Source organism: Schistocerca nitens, chromosome 9 (genome assembly GCF_023898315.1).
Source record: "Schistocerca nitens isolate TAMUIC-IGC-003100 chromosome 9, iqSchNite1.1, whole genome shotgun sequence".
NCBI classification, from domain to species: domain Eukaryota; kingdom Metazoa; phylum Arthropoda; class Insecta; order Orthoptera; family Acrididae; genus Schistocerca; species Schistocerca nitens.
Genome location: NC_064622.1, coordinates 392126405 through 392143699, shown reverse-complemented (window position 1 = coordinate 392143699; position 17295 = coordinate 392126405). Strand labels below are relative to the sequence as shown.

General features: G+C 39.5%; 1 protein-coding gene across 1 annotated transcript in view; it reads left to right on the top strand.

The window, feature by feature from the left end:
* The window catches only part of LOC126203126 (uncharacterized), a 214838-nt gene that overhangs the window by 150673 nt on the left and 46870 nt on the right, over window positions 1–17295 (top strand). Inside the window, exons 5-7 of the mRNA XM_049937373.1 lie at window positions 203–335; window positions 7406–7559; window positions 13814–13901. Coding sequence (XP_049793330.1) covers window positions 203–335; window positions 7406–7559; window positions 13814–13901 — 375 coding nt within the window. The remainder of the gene's footprint in view (window positions 1–202; window positions 336–7405; window positions 7560–13813; window positions 13902–17295) is intronic.

The following is a 17295-nucleotide window of genomic DNA, read 5'->3' as shown; positions in this document are numbered from 1 at the left end:
AGAAGGAAGAAAAGAACAACAGATAACAAGAATGAAGAAGTGTTGGGGACTACAAATAAAAAAAAAAAAAAATGGATCAGCTGTTTCTCGTGGTACTGATGTGGCTAAATTCGGAATATTATTAATTATCATTATTGTATATGTTGGTTTGTAGTGCAGATGGAGGGCTTTGAGTAATGTGGTGTATGTTTTGTAATGACAGCGGCAGAGAACCTGCAGCTTCTGGGCCTCAAGTCGTCCTCCTGGGAATTCGACTTCTCCTTCTGCTACTGGACGCTCGTCCTGGGCATCTGTCTCTGCCCCATCACCTGGCTCGGCACACCCAGGGACACCAAGTGAGTCTGCACGATCTGTTTGCATCCTGGTCCTGCCTATGTGTTACTGCTGTGCTGGATATTTCAGCATATACAGCCAGTTACTTTGCGTGTAGATGTATGCATGTTCACACACACGCACCCATCCACCCAACAACGCACTCACCCACCCACCCACCCACACACACACCCACACACACACACGAAGCCATGAACCAAACACACTAAACTGTGCTGGATATTTTAGCATATGCATCGAGTTACTTTATGCATGTAGATATAAGCATGTTCAAGCAAGCGCGCGCGCACACACACACACACACACACACAGTGGTAAGACGCTGAAACTGTTTTTGAGAATCCGGCCGTTGTGGCCGATCGGTTCTAGGCGCTTCAGTCCAGAACCGCGCGACTGCTAAGGTCGCGGGTTCTAATCCTGCCTCGGGCATGGAAGTGTGTGATGTCCTTAGGTTAGTTAGGTTTAAGTAGTTCTAAGTTATAGGGGACTGATGACCTCAGATATTAAGTCCCATAGTGCTCAGAGCCATTTGAGCCATTATTGTTTTCGAGAAGATGATATTTTAAATACCCATCTCCATCTAGATTTTCCATGATTATACTAAATCACTTAAAATGAATGACAGGATTGTTATTTTGGATGGACACAACTAATTTCATTCCCAATTGTTAGCTTCTGCACTGTCTCCAATGGCCACACCATCAATGCAACCCAATCATGTTCATATGGGGCTGTCAATAGATGCGCAATATCATAGCTTTCAGAAGTGTTTGGAGCTGGTACCAGAATCGTCTTAGCTCCAGCACAGTTGTGTCCTACTGAGTCTCTTCAAAATGTCGCAGTGGAAGTAGGCAACTTGTCCTAAGTTTAAAATCCAAGACAGAAATCCGAGATGGTGGGCTTATGATGTTACAGTTCAAAATGGTGATCCAGGACGTCATCGATGACGTCAACATCCATGATGCTATCCAACTTCGCTGAATTGGGGGTACGGGCAGTCTATAATACTTGTTGCAGTTTCCGTAGCGCTGCAGTCGTATTTCCGCACTATTTATAATTAGCGTCTAGGCTTGCTAGACATTAAATGGACTCGACGCGTGTGCTCTGAATACCATAGCAAAAGGCTGATCATTATCATGAAAGCATCATTACAGATCTATCAAGTTCACGCACAAAAAACGCCATGTGCTTGACAGTTGTTGTGAGACAGAGTCTGAGGCGATCTAGTGTTTCTTCTGTCTTGTTAACGCCATCAGTGCAATATCAGCAAGATTCTGTTACGTTCAGACCTCAGAAGCTGATGCCTAGAATTTGTCTATTCCCACCAAGGAACTCACTTTCACAGTATTCGTCAATTACTTGCGTATTGATAACAGTCGGTTTCTGCATTAGTGATAACAAACTGTGAAAAGCTACCATCTCACGGTAGGCATTGGTTAAAACCAATAGCAGGTTTTAAATGTATGAAAACCTTACACAGTGTAATTCTATACGCTTCCAGAGATTTAAAGATACTTTACCAACTAGATACGTAAACAGTGTAGTTGAGAAAAGAAGTATTGCTAAACTTGTGAAATAATCTTGATATTCCAAGATACCCAAGTCCTTTCCCATGTGTAGTTTCACAAATATTTTTCTACTTTGGCAATGTGTTCGCGATGATGACGTGAATTACTTGATTTCTAGCGTTTTCCAGCATGCTTGACTGATTACATATTTTTGTATTTCGCTACAAACGATTCCACTTTCCTCGTGATATTTCGAAATCTGACTTAGTTGTCTTCAAAAGTGCACTGATCTATGTGTTAGATGCGACACCATAAGTTTCTATTTCAAAATCATGTCAACATACGTTCTGTGCAACCAATCATACAACGTGTAATCGAGGGTATCTTGTATCACAGCTAGTGATTCTGTTCCCTATTGAACTCCAAAATGGAATGATGGGAGAACGACTATGTGCTTACGTCAAGGGTCTTCTGTTAAGTTGCTTTGTCTATGTTGTGACGAAAAGTCTGGTGCCTATACAGTAATTATATGTGCGTCTGTAGTAGAACAATGAAGTACTGCTCTGTAGATTTTACTTTATCGTTTGGACGTGGCACTGATGGATGATGTTAAATCATTGTCACCACGTTCATGTTGCGAGTTCTGTATTTTCATCTTGTGTACATACATAGCATTCAACAGGTTCTGCAATGTTGGACTGGGTAATTTTTCAACATGGGGGGGTGGGAGGAATCTGGCAACAGTGTAGCCTGGGCTGAAAGTGTCATAAATGCAAGACGTTGTTTTTCAACATTGTCAACAAGTCACTGTAAGCGGTAACTTGTCCCAGTCATTCAATTCCTTGACGATAGAAATCTGCTCCTTACTCATGGAGCTGTTCGAGAACTGCTGCGTGAAGGTCCTCAACGTCGGAAAATCTGCAATTGGTTTAAAACAGCTCATCGATTTCCTGGACATTATCGTCTATGGTAGATATCAGAGCTCTTTTTTCCACATCAGCATCACTCACGTCCGTGCAGCGTTGGTCAAGTTGTTGGCACCATTTTAGTACGGATGGACGCTACATTGCGTTTGATAAATATATTGCTAGAAGTTAACGGTGAATCTGTGTTAAGTTTGCCCACAAATCGCTTCCCTATTTCACTCCCGCAATGCGATGCACCTGTTAGCCATAACGCAGCAGAACTGTGTCTTCAGGACACCCAGAACACGTACTCTCTTCTAAAAATGCACCACTCCTGTTGCGTGGTGACCTTTGTGTGGGACGGCATGTGATACTTATATTCTAAAGTCCCCTCGTACCTTCATCTACTCTTCAGCCTGATCTCCAACATAATTATGCCACTTATCGAAACGATTAGTCGTCTTTTGTATTCCATTCTCATGAAAATGTACTGCCTGGTTTGACAAGCACTGCTCTAGGTTCAATGAAACACATTTTTGGTTGGCAGGTTGCAGTGTCAGGGGACAGTCAATGGTTCTTAAAAGTAGGGAACATGGGAAGCAAGTGGAGATTAGATATTCCTGTGATTGGCTACCAGCTGTCGCCACAATTCGACTCCATGAAACGTGAATTGCGAAACTGGTATAACCGAAGTACCAAAGGGAATTTTTTATGTAATCCACATTGTCGTAGCACTGCTGACTATTTCACATAGAGCACTTCTCGAAAGCTCAGAAATTAGATAAAGACAAAATTGTGGAGTGAGTTATTCGGAAAGTAACCTCCTAATCGCTGTAGCTATTCGCATGTCCTGCGAACATCGAAACGCGTAATCTGACTGACTCCAGTCATGACTTGCCCGAGAAACGAAGCCATCTGCATTGGTATTACCGCAATTGTGCTGTTTACAATATCAGTTAAAAATGTTTAAAACTATTGATCAGCCCGGCGACTGCGAAATACGGTCGGTGATTCGATTTTTGACAGCAAGGAACATTGCAGCAGCGGAAATTTATCGACTGATAAGTGAGTAGTATGGCCTCGATGCGATGAGTGAAAGAAAAGTGCGTGAGTGGGTGAGAACGACGGACGGGAAAATATCCATGATGAACCGTGAACCGACCGACCATCAGTGATGTCAGAAGATTTGGTCAAAGGCATGGACGAAAAGATATGTGAAGAGTGGCGATTCAAAATTTCAACTTTCGCATGGGAGATTCCAAACGTGAATAGAACAACTTTGCAACTTTTTAGAGACAATTTTTACAGTTTCCCAAATTGTGCGCTCGATGTATTCCCAGGCTGCTCACTGAGAAACACAAAATGAAAAGAATGACTTGTGCTCTTGTTTTGTCGGACCAAAATCATACGGAAGGTGATCAGTTTTTTAGATAACATTATCACAGAAACGGGACATGTGTCTCTCACGCGACTGTGGAGTTTGTCACTCAATGGAACGGAGTCACACGAGATCAACAGTCAAAGTGAAGACCAAGGAGAGCGCAAGTTTATGGCAACCATGTTTTGGGACAAACATGGAGTCTTGTTAGTCGAGTTTAGGCAGCAAGGAACAACAATAAACGCAGCCGCTCCCTGCGCTACCCTGACTACATTTCAGCGTGTAATAAAGAATAAGTGGCTTCGCGTTCTGGCATATGGAGTTTCGTTGCTGCAGGCTGTCCACCCGCCGAACCGTTCAGACTTGGCACCGAGAGTTTTTCACTTGCTCCATTATCTCAAGAAGTTTATCGGCGGCAAGCACTTCGTAACAGATGACAAAGTGAAAGAAGCAGTAAGAGACTGGTTATCCTCACACTTAGAGATACAAAAGCTTGAGAATGCTATAAGGTATGTATAAACAAGTACGGAAACTATGTAGAAAAATCCGAAAACATTTAAGCATTAAAATGAAACAGTTTTTTGAAAAAAAAAGTATGTGAGTTTATGATTCACAAGAAATCAGACCTGACTTTGCGAATAGCCTTAGCATTAGACCTCTGAATCAACTTCCTGCTCAAAATCTTCAAGAATCAACTTCATGCACAAAATCTTCAGTGATGACAGGTAGTCATCCACTACTGCAGTTCATTACGAACTTTAGTGAGACATCTTTAACTGTACTAATCTTGTTTACTGTGCTTGCTGTATCTCCATAAACATCACAAATCCTTCAATGAATTTCTACATATTCTGCGTCTTCTGCATACATAAAACGAACGACTGCACATATTTTACACTAGTTGGAATTTTTCCATTAATAGTGGAAATAAAAATCTTTCATCATTCAAAGGGAACAGAGGAATTCGAGTTATCAGTTTCATCCGATGGGTAGCGACTTACCGAAACAGTCAACACTAAGTTTATTTTTGCAAATGCAGGTGGTATTTCCAAGAGAAAAAATAATTATTTTATTTCGAAAGATTTCTTTAAGTGCAGTTATTATCTTTTTAGAGTTTCTCTTTTATTATGTCTACATAAATTAAGATCCAGATTACCAGGTCTTGCATTGCTATTACGCATTTCAGAAAGTGATAAATCAAGTGTAATAGAAGAATGTACTCGAATTAAACCAGGCAATGCCGGAGGAATTACATTAGGAAATGAGACACAGAAGGTGATAGGCGACTTTTCCTATTTTTACAGCAAAATAACTAATGATGTCGAAAGTTGGGAGGATATAAAATACAGGATGAGAATAGCAAGAAAAGGATTTGTGAAAAAGTGTTAACATTGAACAAAAGAAGGAGACTTTTTTAAAGTGTTTGTCTAGAGTGTGGCCTTGTTCTGATGTGACACATGGAATATAAGCGGTTCAGACAAGAAGAGAATAGATGCCTTTGAAACACAATGCTACAGAAGATCTATGAAGATTCGACGGATGGATCAGATAAGTAATCAAGTAATTGTGAATTGAATTGGGAGTGTTCCTCAACATACATGTATTAGGAGCGTGTGTAAGATTTTCACAACGTCGTTTGCAGCTGCCACTAAGGCAAGCCAAGAAAGGCCAATACCCCATGTCGCAATCAGAATGACAAACAAGAAGAAAGGTGGCACTTCGAATAGCAAAACAAACGTGGATGATACTGCCTCACTTTACACAAGCGAAATACCTGAATCATGAGCCCAGCAACGTTATCTCAGTGAGGAAAGGACTTAATGTCATTTTGGCAGCACATACCGATTTCACAAGAGAGAATAAAAGTTTACCACGAACACCTATCAGCCTGATGAAATGCTGGAAAGACAATATGAAGCTCAAAAAGCCATTCTTCCGTAAGTTATCGGTGGTGAAGACTGATGATGGGCCCAGAAAAGTGGACCACATTTGGTCATCACTGGTTTGGTGGGTGCAGAAAAGTAGGCCTCATTTGGTCATCGCTGGTCAGACATAACGTCATCGCCTCAGACGACCAATAACAAATAATAAATAATTACGTTGCAGTACATCAACTACGATGCATAACCTGTGATGTGCTGCTACCATTCCTAAAAATGACTTCTGCCTTTGAAATTGCTACCTATCTGGTCTTCTGTACATGGTCGCTATGAGCTGCTGACCTCTCACACACTTATCAGGAGACTCGGAGATTCTACCTCTAGTTTCCTGAGATGATTTGACGAGGTCTGGAAGCACAGTCAACCTGACGCAGTATTCAGGAGGCGTGCTAACCGCTAATGCTCCCAACTAGTACCTGTAAGAAGTCATCAACGTCCCTGTCCTTCTTTGGTGGAAGGTCTGTACTGATTTTCATTTCCACACCGTGCACGGCTGCTGAGACTTTACCCAAACACAGTCTTTCGAAGTTCACATGAGTGCTCTGGGCAGAAACACCTGCAGCGCTGCCTACGTCGGCCACTAGTGAGATATGCTGTCCACTCGACACCGTATTTACGTGAATGGGCGCCACTGGGGCGATGTTCTCCGAAGATTTCTGAGACAACGTCAACACTCTCTGAGACCATGCGCTGCTCTGCTTCTGGCCTGGACTCCACCATAGAGGAGAACACATGATTGTAAAGTTTAATGTAATAAATTATTATGCCGTTAATGTTGTATCATTAGCGCCCAGCGTCGTCTCATTTGCTACACCACACTCCAAGCTCTATCATCCCAATAATAGAAAGGGTCTCTACCCAGATCCTTATGGGAGAAACAAGAAATATGTGGTACAACTTGACTAAAAGAAGGGATCAGTTAATAAGTTACATCCTGGGACATAAAATGTCTGTTTCGGAAAATAAACATGTTGAAATTGATACATGTTAGGGTAGTTTACAAAGAGACGAAGAGGCTTGCATGGGAACTAGTGCGGATAACAGCGTCAATCTAATCTTCAGACTGAAAACCAGAACAACACCAAATAGACAGCAACTAGACAGCTTTTCTCTGAACCATTACGTTATCACATTAAAATGATTCTTGCAGAAAGAAGGGTTACGTAGGTCAGCCTCCATCAGTCGTTCAAATTCTGTGGATACTGAGAGGGGAACATACTGGTGCTTCGGTGCTTTTGAGGGATAATCCCGTCTATTGTGATGTTTGTTGCTGGATTTTATGTCAGAGACCTTAGGCCAAGTCAAACACTGTGTGACAGAGTGTTCTTTGTGCATCGACAGATGGGTGACAACACTATCAGTGATGCTGGTGGTGTCCTCTGCGCTGCTGGTGTGGGCGTGTTTGGTCGCCAGCGGCGGCGAATGGAGGCCCGTCCCACTCCCCGATCCTGCCTGGGACTCTGTCGCTATTGCATATGGCGTTCTCGCCTTCCAGGTACGTGTCATACTGAACTGAAAACATTCTCAGGTACACAGATGCACCACCTAAACTTCCTCTCCTGAGCCGGGGCTATTTCACAAAACTTGCGGTACATCCATGTGATGAAGACTCTAGGGCTCTGGGCTTCCCTTCATCTCAACATATACAGAATCGACACTGGTGAAAGACTGGTGTGGCGCATTGGTCGAGAGACTGCAGTCACGTATGAGGAGTCACCTCTTCAAGTACCTATCTGGCCATCCTGATTTAGGTTTTTATGTGTTTTCCCTAAATGGATTGAGTCAGAAACCAGGTTCGTTCCTTTGAAAACGAACATGCCCTATTTTCTTCCTCATCTTTATCCATGTTCATTCGAAGCACGTGTTTCATCTACAATGACCTCATATGCCAATTCGTAAACTTCATGTTTGAGCAGTAGCTGAATTGGACAATGATGGAAGAAAACTTTGATTGTTATTTTGCTAAATGTATCGGTCTGTTATGCATCTTAACTGATGTAGGGACATTTACTTACTAATTTATTTACTTCCAGCAATAACCATGGCAAGCTGTCTAGATACTATTGTCAGATAGTGCTTTCCATCACTGACACAACAACCAATCATAGTTCCAGTAATAAAATCATATACAATTATAACGTTTAGCCACACTCCATGTACCTACTTTGATTTTAAATTGCAATAATTGATGTCTAACCACTAATTCTTTGTAAAGCCTATCATTACCTAACCTAACAGATACAAAATATGCGGAAAATTAAAGAAATTTAACCTGAAATTTTAAAGAGAAATGAAAGAATCGAAAATAGGAAGATATATCGATTATGTCATCATTGCAGCTATTGTGGCCTTTGAATGCATGCAAATTTCTCACTTCACGGCTAATTACCTACATTCTACTAGTATTTCCACTTCATGTTGTTCCTGAAGTTTCGGCTCACACTCCGAATTACTATAATCGTAACTTTTCCCTTACAGGGACGCTATTGGAAACCTAAATATAGCTGGCTGGATGGTGATTTAAATCTTTCTCCTCCTGAATAAACATCTCTCCTTACCATTTGTTCCACGTCTGTAAGTAAGGCAAGAGACAGACTGTAAGGACATTCATAAAAACTGAATAATACTGTCATTAAATTCATTGAATGGCGTCACCAAGATAAAGGCGACCCAAAAAATTCTGAGAAGACTAAAATTATGAGATAGTTATGCATTATAATATTGTTCAGCAACAGCTAAAAAATCTGTGTAAATATACCTGTGTGAATGCAGTGAAGCAGTGTTTCACCAGCGTTTCCTGATATTGGCTATGTACCCCAAACATTAACACTGTTTGGGAAATAGCCAACTACCAGTGCCACATGTGACAGATCTCTCACTGACTGCAGAATACGACGAAGTAAGTTTTTGGGCCCCACCAAATATGAACCTATTTGACTATGAACACTTGCTATCCATAGAAAGTCCTGTATCATGAATCAGGGATCCAGATGTACCCTTCTTCATACATGCCATGTGGTAGTTCATTGAAGTCACAAAAAAGAGGAACACAGCCAACACATATGCTAACACCTCATCTGGCGCAAGGCGCAGTAACACAAAAGGGCTTACAGCTAATGCATGTAATGTGTTTGTGGCTGTAAGATCAGTACAAAATCGGTCACAGCTGTGTGTCTACTTATGTCACATGCAAAACTGATTCAAGTTTTCAAGAAATGGTCAAAGTTTGTGGTGCTTCTGACAGAAATATTGTTAATGATTTCTGTATTTGGTTCTTATGAAGCAGCATCCTCAGAATGAACATTGTGCTTGTCATTAGCACTACAGTAAAACCTCAGTAATTCGAGATAATTTGAACTGAGCAGAGCTCGAATTAGAGAAAACTTCAATTACATTAAGGTCGACAATTTTGGAGACCTTTTATTTGAATTAGTTTCAGAACTTGATGTTCACAATTTTATTACTGTAAAAAAAGTTATTTCATCAGTTAATGTATTACGTAGAGTTTATTTTAGATATAATAGTCAAGTAGAAACTCAACTATAATACAGTATATATGTAATAGGACCTGGCTACTCATACACACAACAGTAAGCCTGAGTAGACACTGCTTACTGGTGACATGCAAAACAACAATAGAGGCTAAAGTGGGCAAAATTGTAAACAAAGTATGTGCACATATCTCCGCTGCTGATCACAGTCACTCCCTGTGTATTTCCGATTTTATACTTGATTTTTTAAATTTTTTTTGACACTGTAGTCATTTGTCATCCACCTCAGATTAAATGGATGCTTGGATTGCTGGGCATTCAATTACTGAGGTGTTACTGTGTTGTTTCTTAGTTCTCTTAAAATTACTGGTTGACATGCAACTGATTCATCCTCAGAGCAGCTACTAACCATGCCTAGAGATCTATACTTTTCAATTACAGATATGAGCGATGTCAAATGCAAGCTCCATAGTTCACTTGAACTACCACAAATGTGCTTGCTATCAGTGTAACATATACAAAACAGGTGCTGTGTGAATGAATTCTTTGTAGTGCTTCTCCATATTTTATAGAATGTTTCTACATTCTCGAAATCCAAAGGGATGTTTATGATTTTTGTTTTATCTCACCTGACCAACATTCTAGTTTGTTGATTTGATTATTTTTAATTGAACTGAAATAGTAAATTATTGTGACATAAATGAGGTTCAATAAGGTATATTTGGTTGTTTCGTGATTCATTTGTGTATATCTTTTACTGATGTTGAAATGAATACACTAGCATCTTTATATTAAGGTAATGTAAAATTTGCGAGTGAAGCTATGTGAAAATTCATTTTGGATTTCTCTTATTCAGACTACTAATAACATAGTGCCATGATCTTAATTTCCAATATGTTCAAATGAATTCATTTTCTTCAAACATGAATATCATTGGGTTCTATTACGTAAATGTCAACTAAAATATGTATCCTACATTAGTTTTGATGCTAGTAATAATGCACATATTCATTATTATGAAAATAATATGTTTGGAATATAATAATATTACAATTATAATCAGAATTTTTTACTCTTATGATAAATTAACAGCAACATGAAGTCATAAGCTCTAATCTTAAAAACAGCTAGTGGTACATCATACACATTCAAATGCTAACGAAGAGTACTGTGGGCATAATGTGGTATTCAGATGAAGTCCTCATATATCATATAAAATCGTTGGTACTTGTATTATGTAATAAATTAACAAAATTAGGATATTTCAGGTTTGTTACGTGGCTTATGTGGCTAAGTTGTCAATTCTCTGTCTACAGACATTAGACTGTCTAACTACACTAAATTTGTTTTTATATTAGAATTTCATTTTTACTAGTATAGGTATGATTTTGAGTAGCTAAGGAATAATGTTCATTAGCAACTAACTATGCCAAACATAGCCAGAAGTACATTGCAATTTGCAAGTGCTAGCTGAATTATTTGAATCTGATCCCAGCTATACCTATGTTCAGCATGCTATTCAGATAAAATTGTGGTAAGGTGTAACTAATTAAAAAAACGTATTAATGAAGAAAATACACCAAACAATTAGATCACGTACGTGTATGTATCCAAAAACTTGTAACCTATATTTAAGGTAAAGTAAATTATTTGAACAAATACAAATAAACCAAAATACAATAATCTTAAATGAAAATTTTATTGGACAACTTTAAATATAGGTAACGAAAGTTTTAAATACAAATACCATTAAGAGCAGCATATACATATTTTATGTGCAAGTTGTCTATTTGATTCAGAGATTCTAATTTGGCATATGCCAAAGAAGGAGAATACATATCACTAATTCTTCACAAGTCAGAAAAACATAAGTTTGAGGAGATGGGTAAAACCTAACACCGTAGTGAAGTTAACACTATTGGTTGGTTATCCAAAACAACTTTTATGTTGTCTTTTATAAAGGACTTACAAAGAAAATTGTCTGCAGTGGGGCAGGTTAAACTCTCACTATCCAGTAAGTCCACCTACCTGTTTTAGGTTGTCTGCCCCTTCGCTCTGTGGTGGTAGATACTGGTTTAGCCGACCAAAAACAGCGTTGACGAAAATTCGACTAAATTCCTACCATGTAAAGCCCACATTACTCCAGTCCATTGTCATAGCTAAAATTAGTTAAATTATCGAGCGTTCGGGATTATTGCATGAATCATTTGAAAAAATGTCTAGAAATTCCTTGAAGCTGGTCTATTGTGTTTAACACACAGAAAATGGCTATGAAGTGCGTATTTAATATCCCGATATCAATTAAGCAATGTTACTGATTGTTACAAGTTGACACACAAAAGCAGCTAGAACATATTTAGTCCGACCCGGATTTTGAATGTCCTAAACAGCCACTTGCGAGTTAACACATTCAATCGTTCAGTAAGCTTCTTGTAAGGAAGTGCTCGCCATAACGTCTCTTTACCTGCACGTAACACACCACGCGTAGGTAACGTACGACATGAAATGTTCACACTCAAATACCTCCTAAAATAAACCAGTCACATCGCTCAAACTTTCACAAAGTACTCAACGCTGTAGTCGCTTTTCGTTAGCGATTCGAAAGCCGATCAAACTAACGAATTTCTTTATTTTGGTACAAATTTGATCAGCGCAGTTTAACATAGCTGTTTACCAGAAGACGGCTCCCGAGCGTCAACATCGACTCACAGATGTAAGGCAAAAAACCCTATTCAAATGCATGGGAAACGCTGCGTTCCTATTGGCTGGTTTGTTAAGCGGGCAATCAGATCAACTTCAGCACTTCTATACTCGCGGTATTTCTAATGTCAGCCAGTCAGATTACTACAACTAATTTAGACTAGAAACCTCTTAATTCCGAAACTAAATAAAATTTAATGACAACAAAATACAATTACTTTCCACAAAGTAAATTACTAACAAATTTAATACTTCACGCCCCTTCTTACGTCCTCTATATCCTCGCCCCCTCTCTCTATCTCCTCCACTTTTTCTGCATGTTTCCTCATGCTCGTCTCTCTGTCCATCTCCCCTCCCCTCTTCCCCCACTCTCTGTCCATCTCATCCTCGTTCTTACTCTTCCAGTCCTCCCTCCCCCCTCACTCTTTCCAAATCCTCCTATCTCCTATCTGTGTCCATGTTTTCCTTACCCTTTCTGTCAGTCCATCCCTTCCCCTTTCTCTCTCCACGTTACCACTCCCATCCCAATAGCAGTTTGTTGGTTCTCACCCCCACAGTACTTCCTTGCAGGTAGTAAGTAATAGATATGTATGCCAAGAAGTGTTGATGTCTATCCAGGGGTTTAAAAGCGGAGCTTTTTACCCACAGCTCTATCAAATACACACATGTCCCGTGCATTTCATGTATTTTTAACGTATTTCACAGATACTTGTACACATATTTCACTTGTTTCAGTAGCTAATTTCGTCCTGCAGTTTCGTTTTCACGCAGCTCAATATATATGACGTCATACCTCCTGAACAGTATGTCGCACAGTGATATAATTTTGCACGTACATTCAATAGTGTAGGCGAATAATGTCCACAGAATCTGTCGTGATAACAGTTAGTAGTATGGAAGCAATGGATTAAAACGTCATGCTTTATGTGGCTGTTTTAATGCACTAACAGCGAAAATATAGTAAGTGATATATGTTTTCCCTTTCATCATTTTGTGGGGCTTGCCAGCAAGAAATATTTTCGTGACGGTCTGAAATTATGGGTAAAGTTCATGGCAAGTCACTAAGAGCTATAATTCTCAGCCGGCCGCTGTGGCCGAGCGGATCTAGGCGCTTCAGTCTGGAACCACGCGACGGCTACGGTCGCAAGTTCGAATCCTGCCTCGGGCATGGATGTGTGTGATGTCCTTAGGTTAGTTAGGTTGAAGTAGTTCTAAGTTCTAGGGGACTGATGAACTCAGATGTTAAGTCCCATAGTGCTCAGAGCCATTTGAACCATTTTTTTATCATTCTCATATAGTGGATGAGTAAAGCCTATGAATTCGTGCGTAGTGAGCTACACTATTTTTCACCCCCATCCGCTGATACGTAGATTGTTCTTACTTCTACAGCGATTGCTTCAAGACAGTAAGTGATATGTGTGCCAAGTTTGGTTGAAATCGGTCCATTGGTTTAGGAGATGTGGAACATACATATCCGTATATATGTACATCCATATTTATAAAATGCATGAATTATACGACGGAGCTATGTAACAAAGTTTGCTTACGTCTGTTCCAGTTTGACGTACATCCACTTATCCTTAGCGTGCAGATGGAGATGGACCGCAAGGACCATCTCGGATATGCCATCCTCGGAGCATTCTTTGGTGAGTTAAAATACCATTATTACAAATTCCAGTAGCTTCAGTTGAGCTTTTCTGAAATTATTTAATGTAACTGTTCATCTTACAGTTGTGTCGTTGCACAGAGTAGAAGACACGTTCCGCACTACTCTTCAATGTATCTGGGTTTGTCTGAGAAACGGGGGAAATATACAGCAATAAAAAGTGTTTGACAGTCTACACATGGAAATAAAGTGTCAGACATATAGCAGAGTGTTTCTCCTAAACAACTGCTTTGTACTACAGGAGAATTCTTTAATTGAAATAGTCATTTTCGGAGGAAAAAACCTATACATGGCCAGCACATAGCCATACAAATATTTCCAATTATATGTATACAGGGTGATTCAAAAAGAAAGAACAGATTTCAGTTTGTTTATTACAGACAAACTATAAAAGACAGAAACACGTTACGCATGGCACTGGCTCAAAGTTTCGACTCAGCTGCACTGTTGCTTATAAGTAGCAACATGACGAGTGTGCCACAAGAGAAACCGGTTGTGTTGGAATTTGCGGGAAGTCAATCCATTGTTCAAGTGCAACGTGCATTCCGCCTTCGATTCAGCAAGAAGTCGCGCTTGTACAAAAAATTCTTGGAATTTGGATGAATATGTAAAAGCAAGAGCACTGGTCGTCCGCACACGTCTGATGAAAGTGTCAAGAGTATCAGAGATGCTTTCACACGGAGCCCTCGGAAGTCCACAAGACGGGCAGGCCAGGATCTTCAACTTCCTCAAACAAAGGTATGGCGTTTTCTGAAACGACATCTGTATACGGAGCCTTAGAAATTGCAGTTACTGCAGAAATTGCGTCCCGGCGACCATAACAGATCGTGCAAATTTTGCATTTCAGTTCTCCAGGATATGGCAGAGGATACTTTTTCCGGACCACTCATCTTTTCGGACAAATCGACTTTTCATCTACCGTGCAACGTAATCCGGCATAATCTAAGAACATGGGGTCTCAAAATCCTGGCGTTGTCATCGAACATGGAAAAGACTCACCGAACAGGTTTTGCGGAGGAAACTGTCACAGTAATGTCATACCTAGGAATGCTGCAAAATTGTTTCCTCAACTACAAGAAGATACCAATGATTTCATTTTTGTGCATGGCAGCGCACCGCCTCAATTACGCCTTGAGGCATTATCTTAACAAAACCATCTCACAACGTTTGATTGGAAGGTCACTATACTCAGACCTGGCGATTTTTTTCTGTGGGTGTAAAGAAAAGACAGTCTTTGTCCCGCCTGTGGCAACTACTATGCAAGAGCTGAGAAATGGAATTATTGAAGATGTCGACGAAATAAACAGGCACCTGTCGATTCGTATGTCGAACGAAATAGACTACTGTTTCGATGTTTCTCGAGCAACGCATGCTGCTCGTGTTGATTGTATGGTACTGCGTCAGTGCGAACATAAAACTGAACATTCCTCTATCCACTGATATGCGCAACGTGTTTCTATTTTTCATGGTTTGTGTCTAATAAAGAACTGAAACATGTCCCTTCCTTCGATGACGTGATTCAAAAGATACCAAGCGAGGTGGCGGAATGGTTAGCACAGTGAACTCTCATTCGGAAAGAAGACACTTCATATCTGCATCCGACCGTCCAGATATATGTTTTCCGTGATTTTCCTAAATCGCTCTAGGCAAATGCCGGGATGATTGGTTTGAAAGGGCACAGCCAATTTCGTTCCCCATCGTTGAATCAATCCGAGCCTGTGCTCCATCACTACTGATCTCGTTGCCAGGATGTTAAATCCTAATCTTCCTTTCTTCTCTCCTTCAAAAGTCATGTCCCATAGGACAAACTCTACATTGGTGATTTCTCAAAATATGAAAATCAAAGAGCTTGCAGTAGAAGATATTTGTTCCATAGTAGCGAGGATGAAGAAGTGATTACAACTCTTAAAATATGCATTTTGGAGCCCATATTTACTAGCCTTTTTTTGCTTCGAATGATCATTCCTGTGCTCTACTGGAATATGAAAACGTTCTGTTGACCAAGACTACTGAATCACTATTGCAGACTTTGTCCAGCTACATCTACATGCTGGGCTTATCTTGTCAAAATTTCTATTCAAGAATTCTTCTTTGGTATAGAAGAAGTTGTTTAGGAGAAACATGTTTAATCTACATTTGAAAACACTTCTGCAATTTCAGACATTTTATTGTCAGAGTTATATCTTTATTTTACACCTTTCTGAGACAAAATTAGATTCATTAAAGGGTAACACATATCACTTTCCTGCTAGTGTTGTATTTGCGAATATGTCTGTTATTCTCAGACTCAGATAAATTGTGGACATCATATTTCACAAGTGAATAAATGTAATGTATGGCTGTGGTTAATATTCCCAGTTGCTTAAGAAGATCCCTGACAAGTATTGCCAGGTGCATAATTCTAACTACTTTCTTTTGTGCAATGAATGCTTTTTGCCCAAGTGAGGAGTTATTCCAGAATATTACCCCATAAGATACTACTGAATGAAAATATGCAACATATAATTTGCTGAAATCTGTATCCCCAAATTTGGCAACTATTCTTATTATTAATATAGCCTAATGTAAACATTTCAGGAGGCCTCCTACATGATTTTTCTTTCTTAAGTTTTCATCAATATATACATCTAAAAACTCACAGTTTTCTACCATGTTCATTATTTCTTGTTGATATACTAGGTTAATGAGCACTCAGATATATTTGATTATACAGTACTAATGAGCAGTGACTTTCGAAGTTTAAAGCAAGCCCATTTGTGCAAAACGTGTCAGAAACTTTTACAAAAGCGTCATTTACTAATATTGATGTTGGTGCTTTTTTGCACAGCTTCCCAATAATATTTGTAACATCCAAAAACAGGACTAATTCTGCCTTCTGATTCAAATAAAATGGTAGATCATTAGTATAAAGCATGAGCAGTAGTCGGTAACTGATCAAACTTTTGGGATTTCGATTGTAATTTTTCCCCATGCAGATGATGTGGAACATATCTGTGTGTTATTCAAACATCCTAAGATATCTTTCTGCATTCTGTTATTGAAATAAGTATCAGACTGCACATGTGCTGAACTACATATTCCATAAAAATATAATCTGTCTAACAAAATACAATGAGAGACACAACCAGACACCATTGATAAGGCACAGAATATCCCAACTGGTATCTTTTATTGTATAAATATTTTATTATGTATACCATAAACATTTAAATAGATGATTAAGTAGAGTAGCCATTTTGAAATTGTAACTGTGACCAGGCAGGTATCCCATTGTTACACAGGTGTGTGACAACTGTGAAGTACATTACCGTCTCAAAAATGATAGAAAAGAGTTTTGGGAACTGAAACTAGGTGGTAGTTATTAACAACTGTTG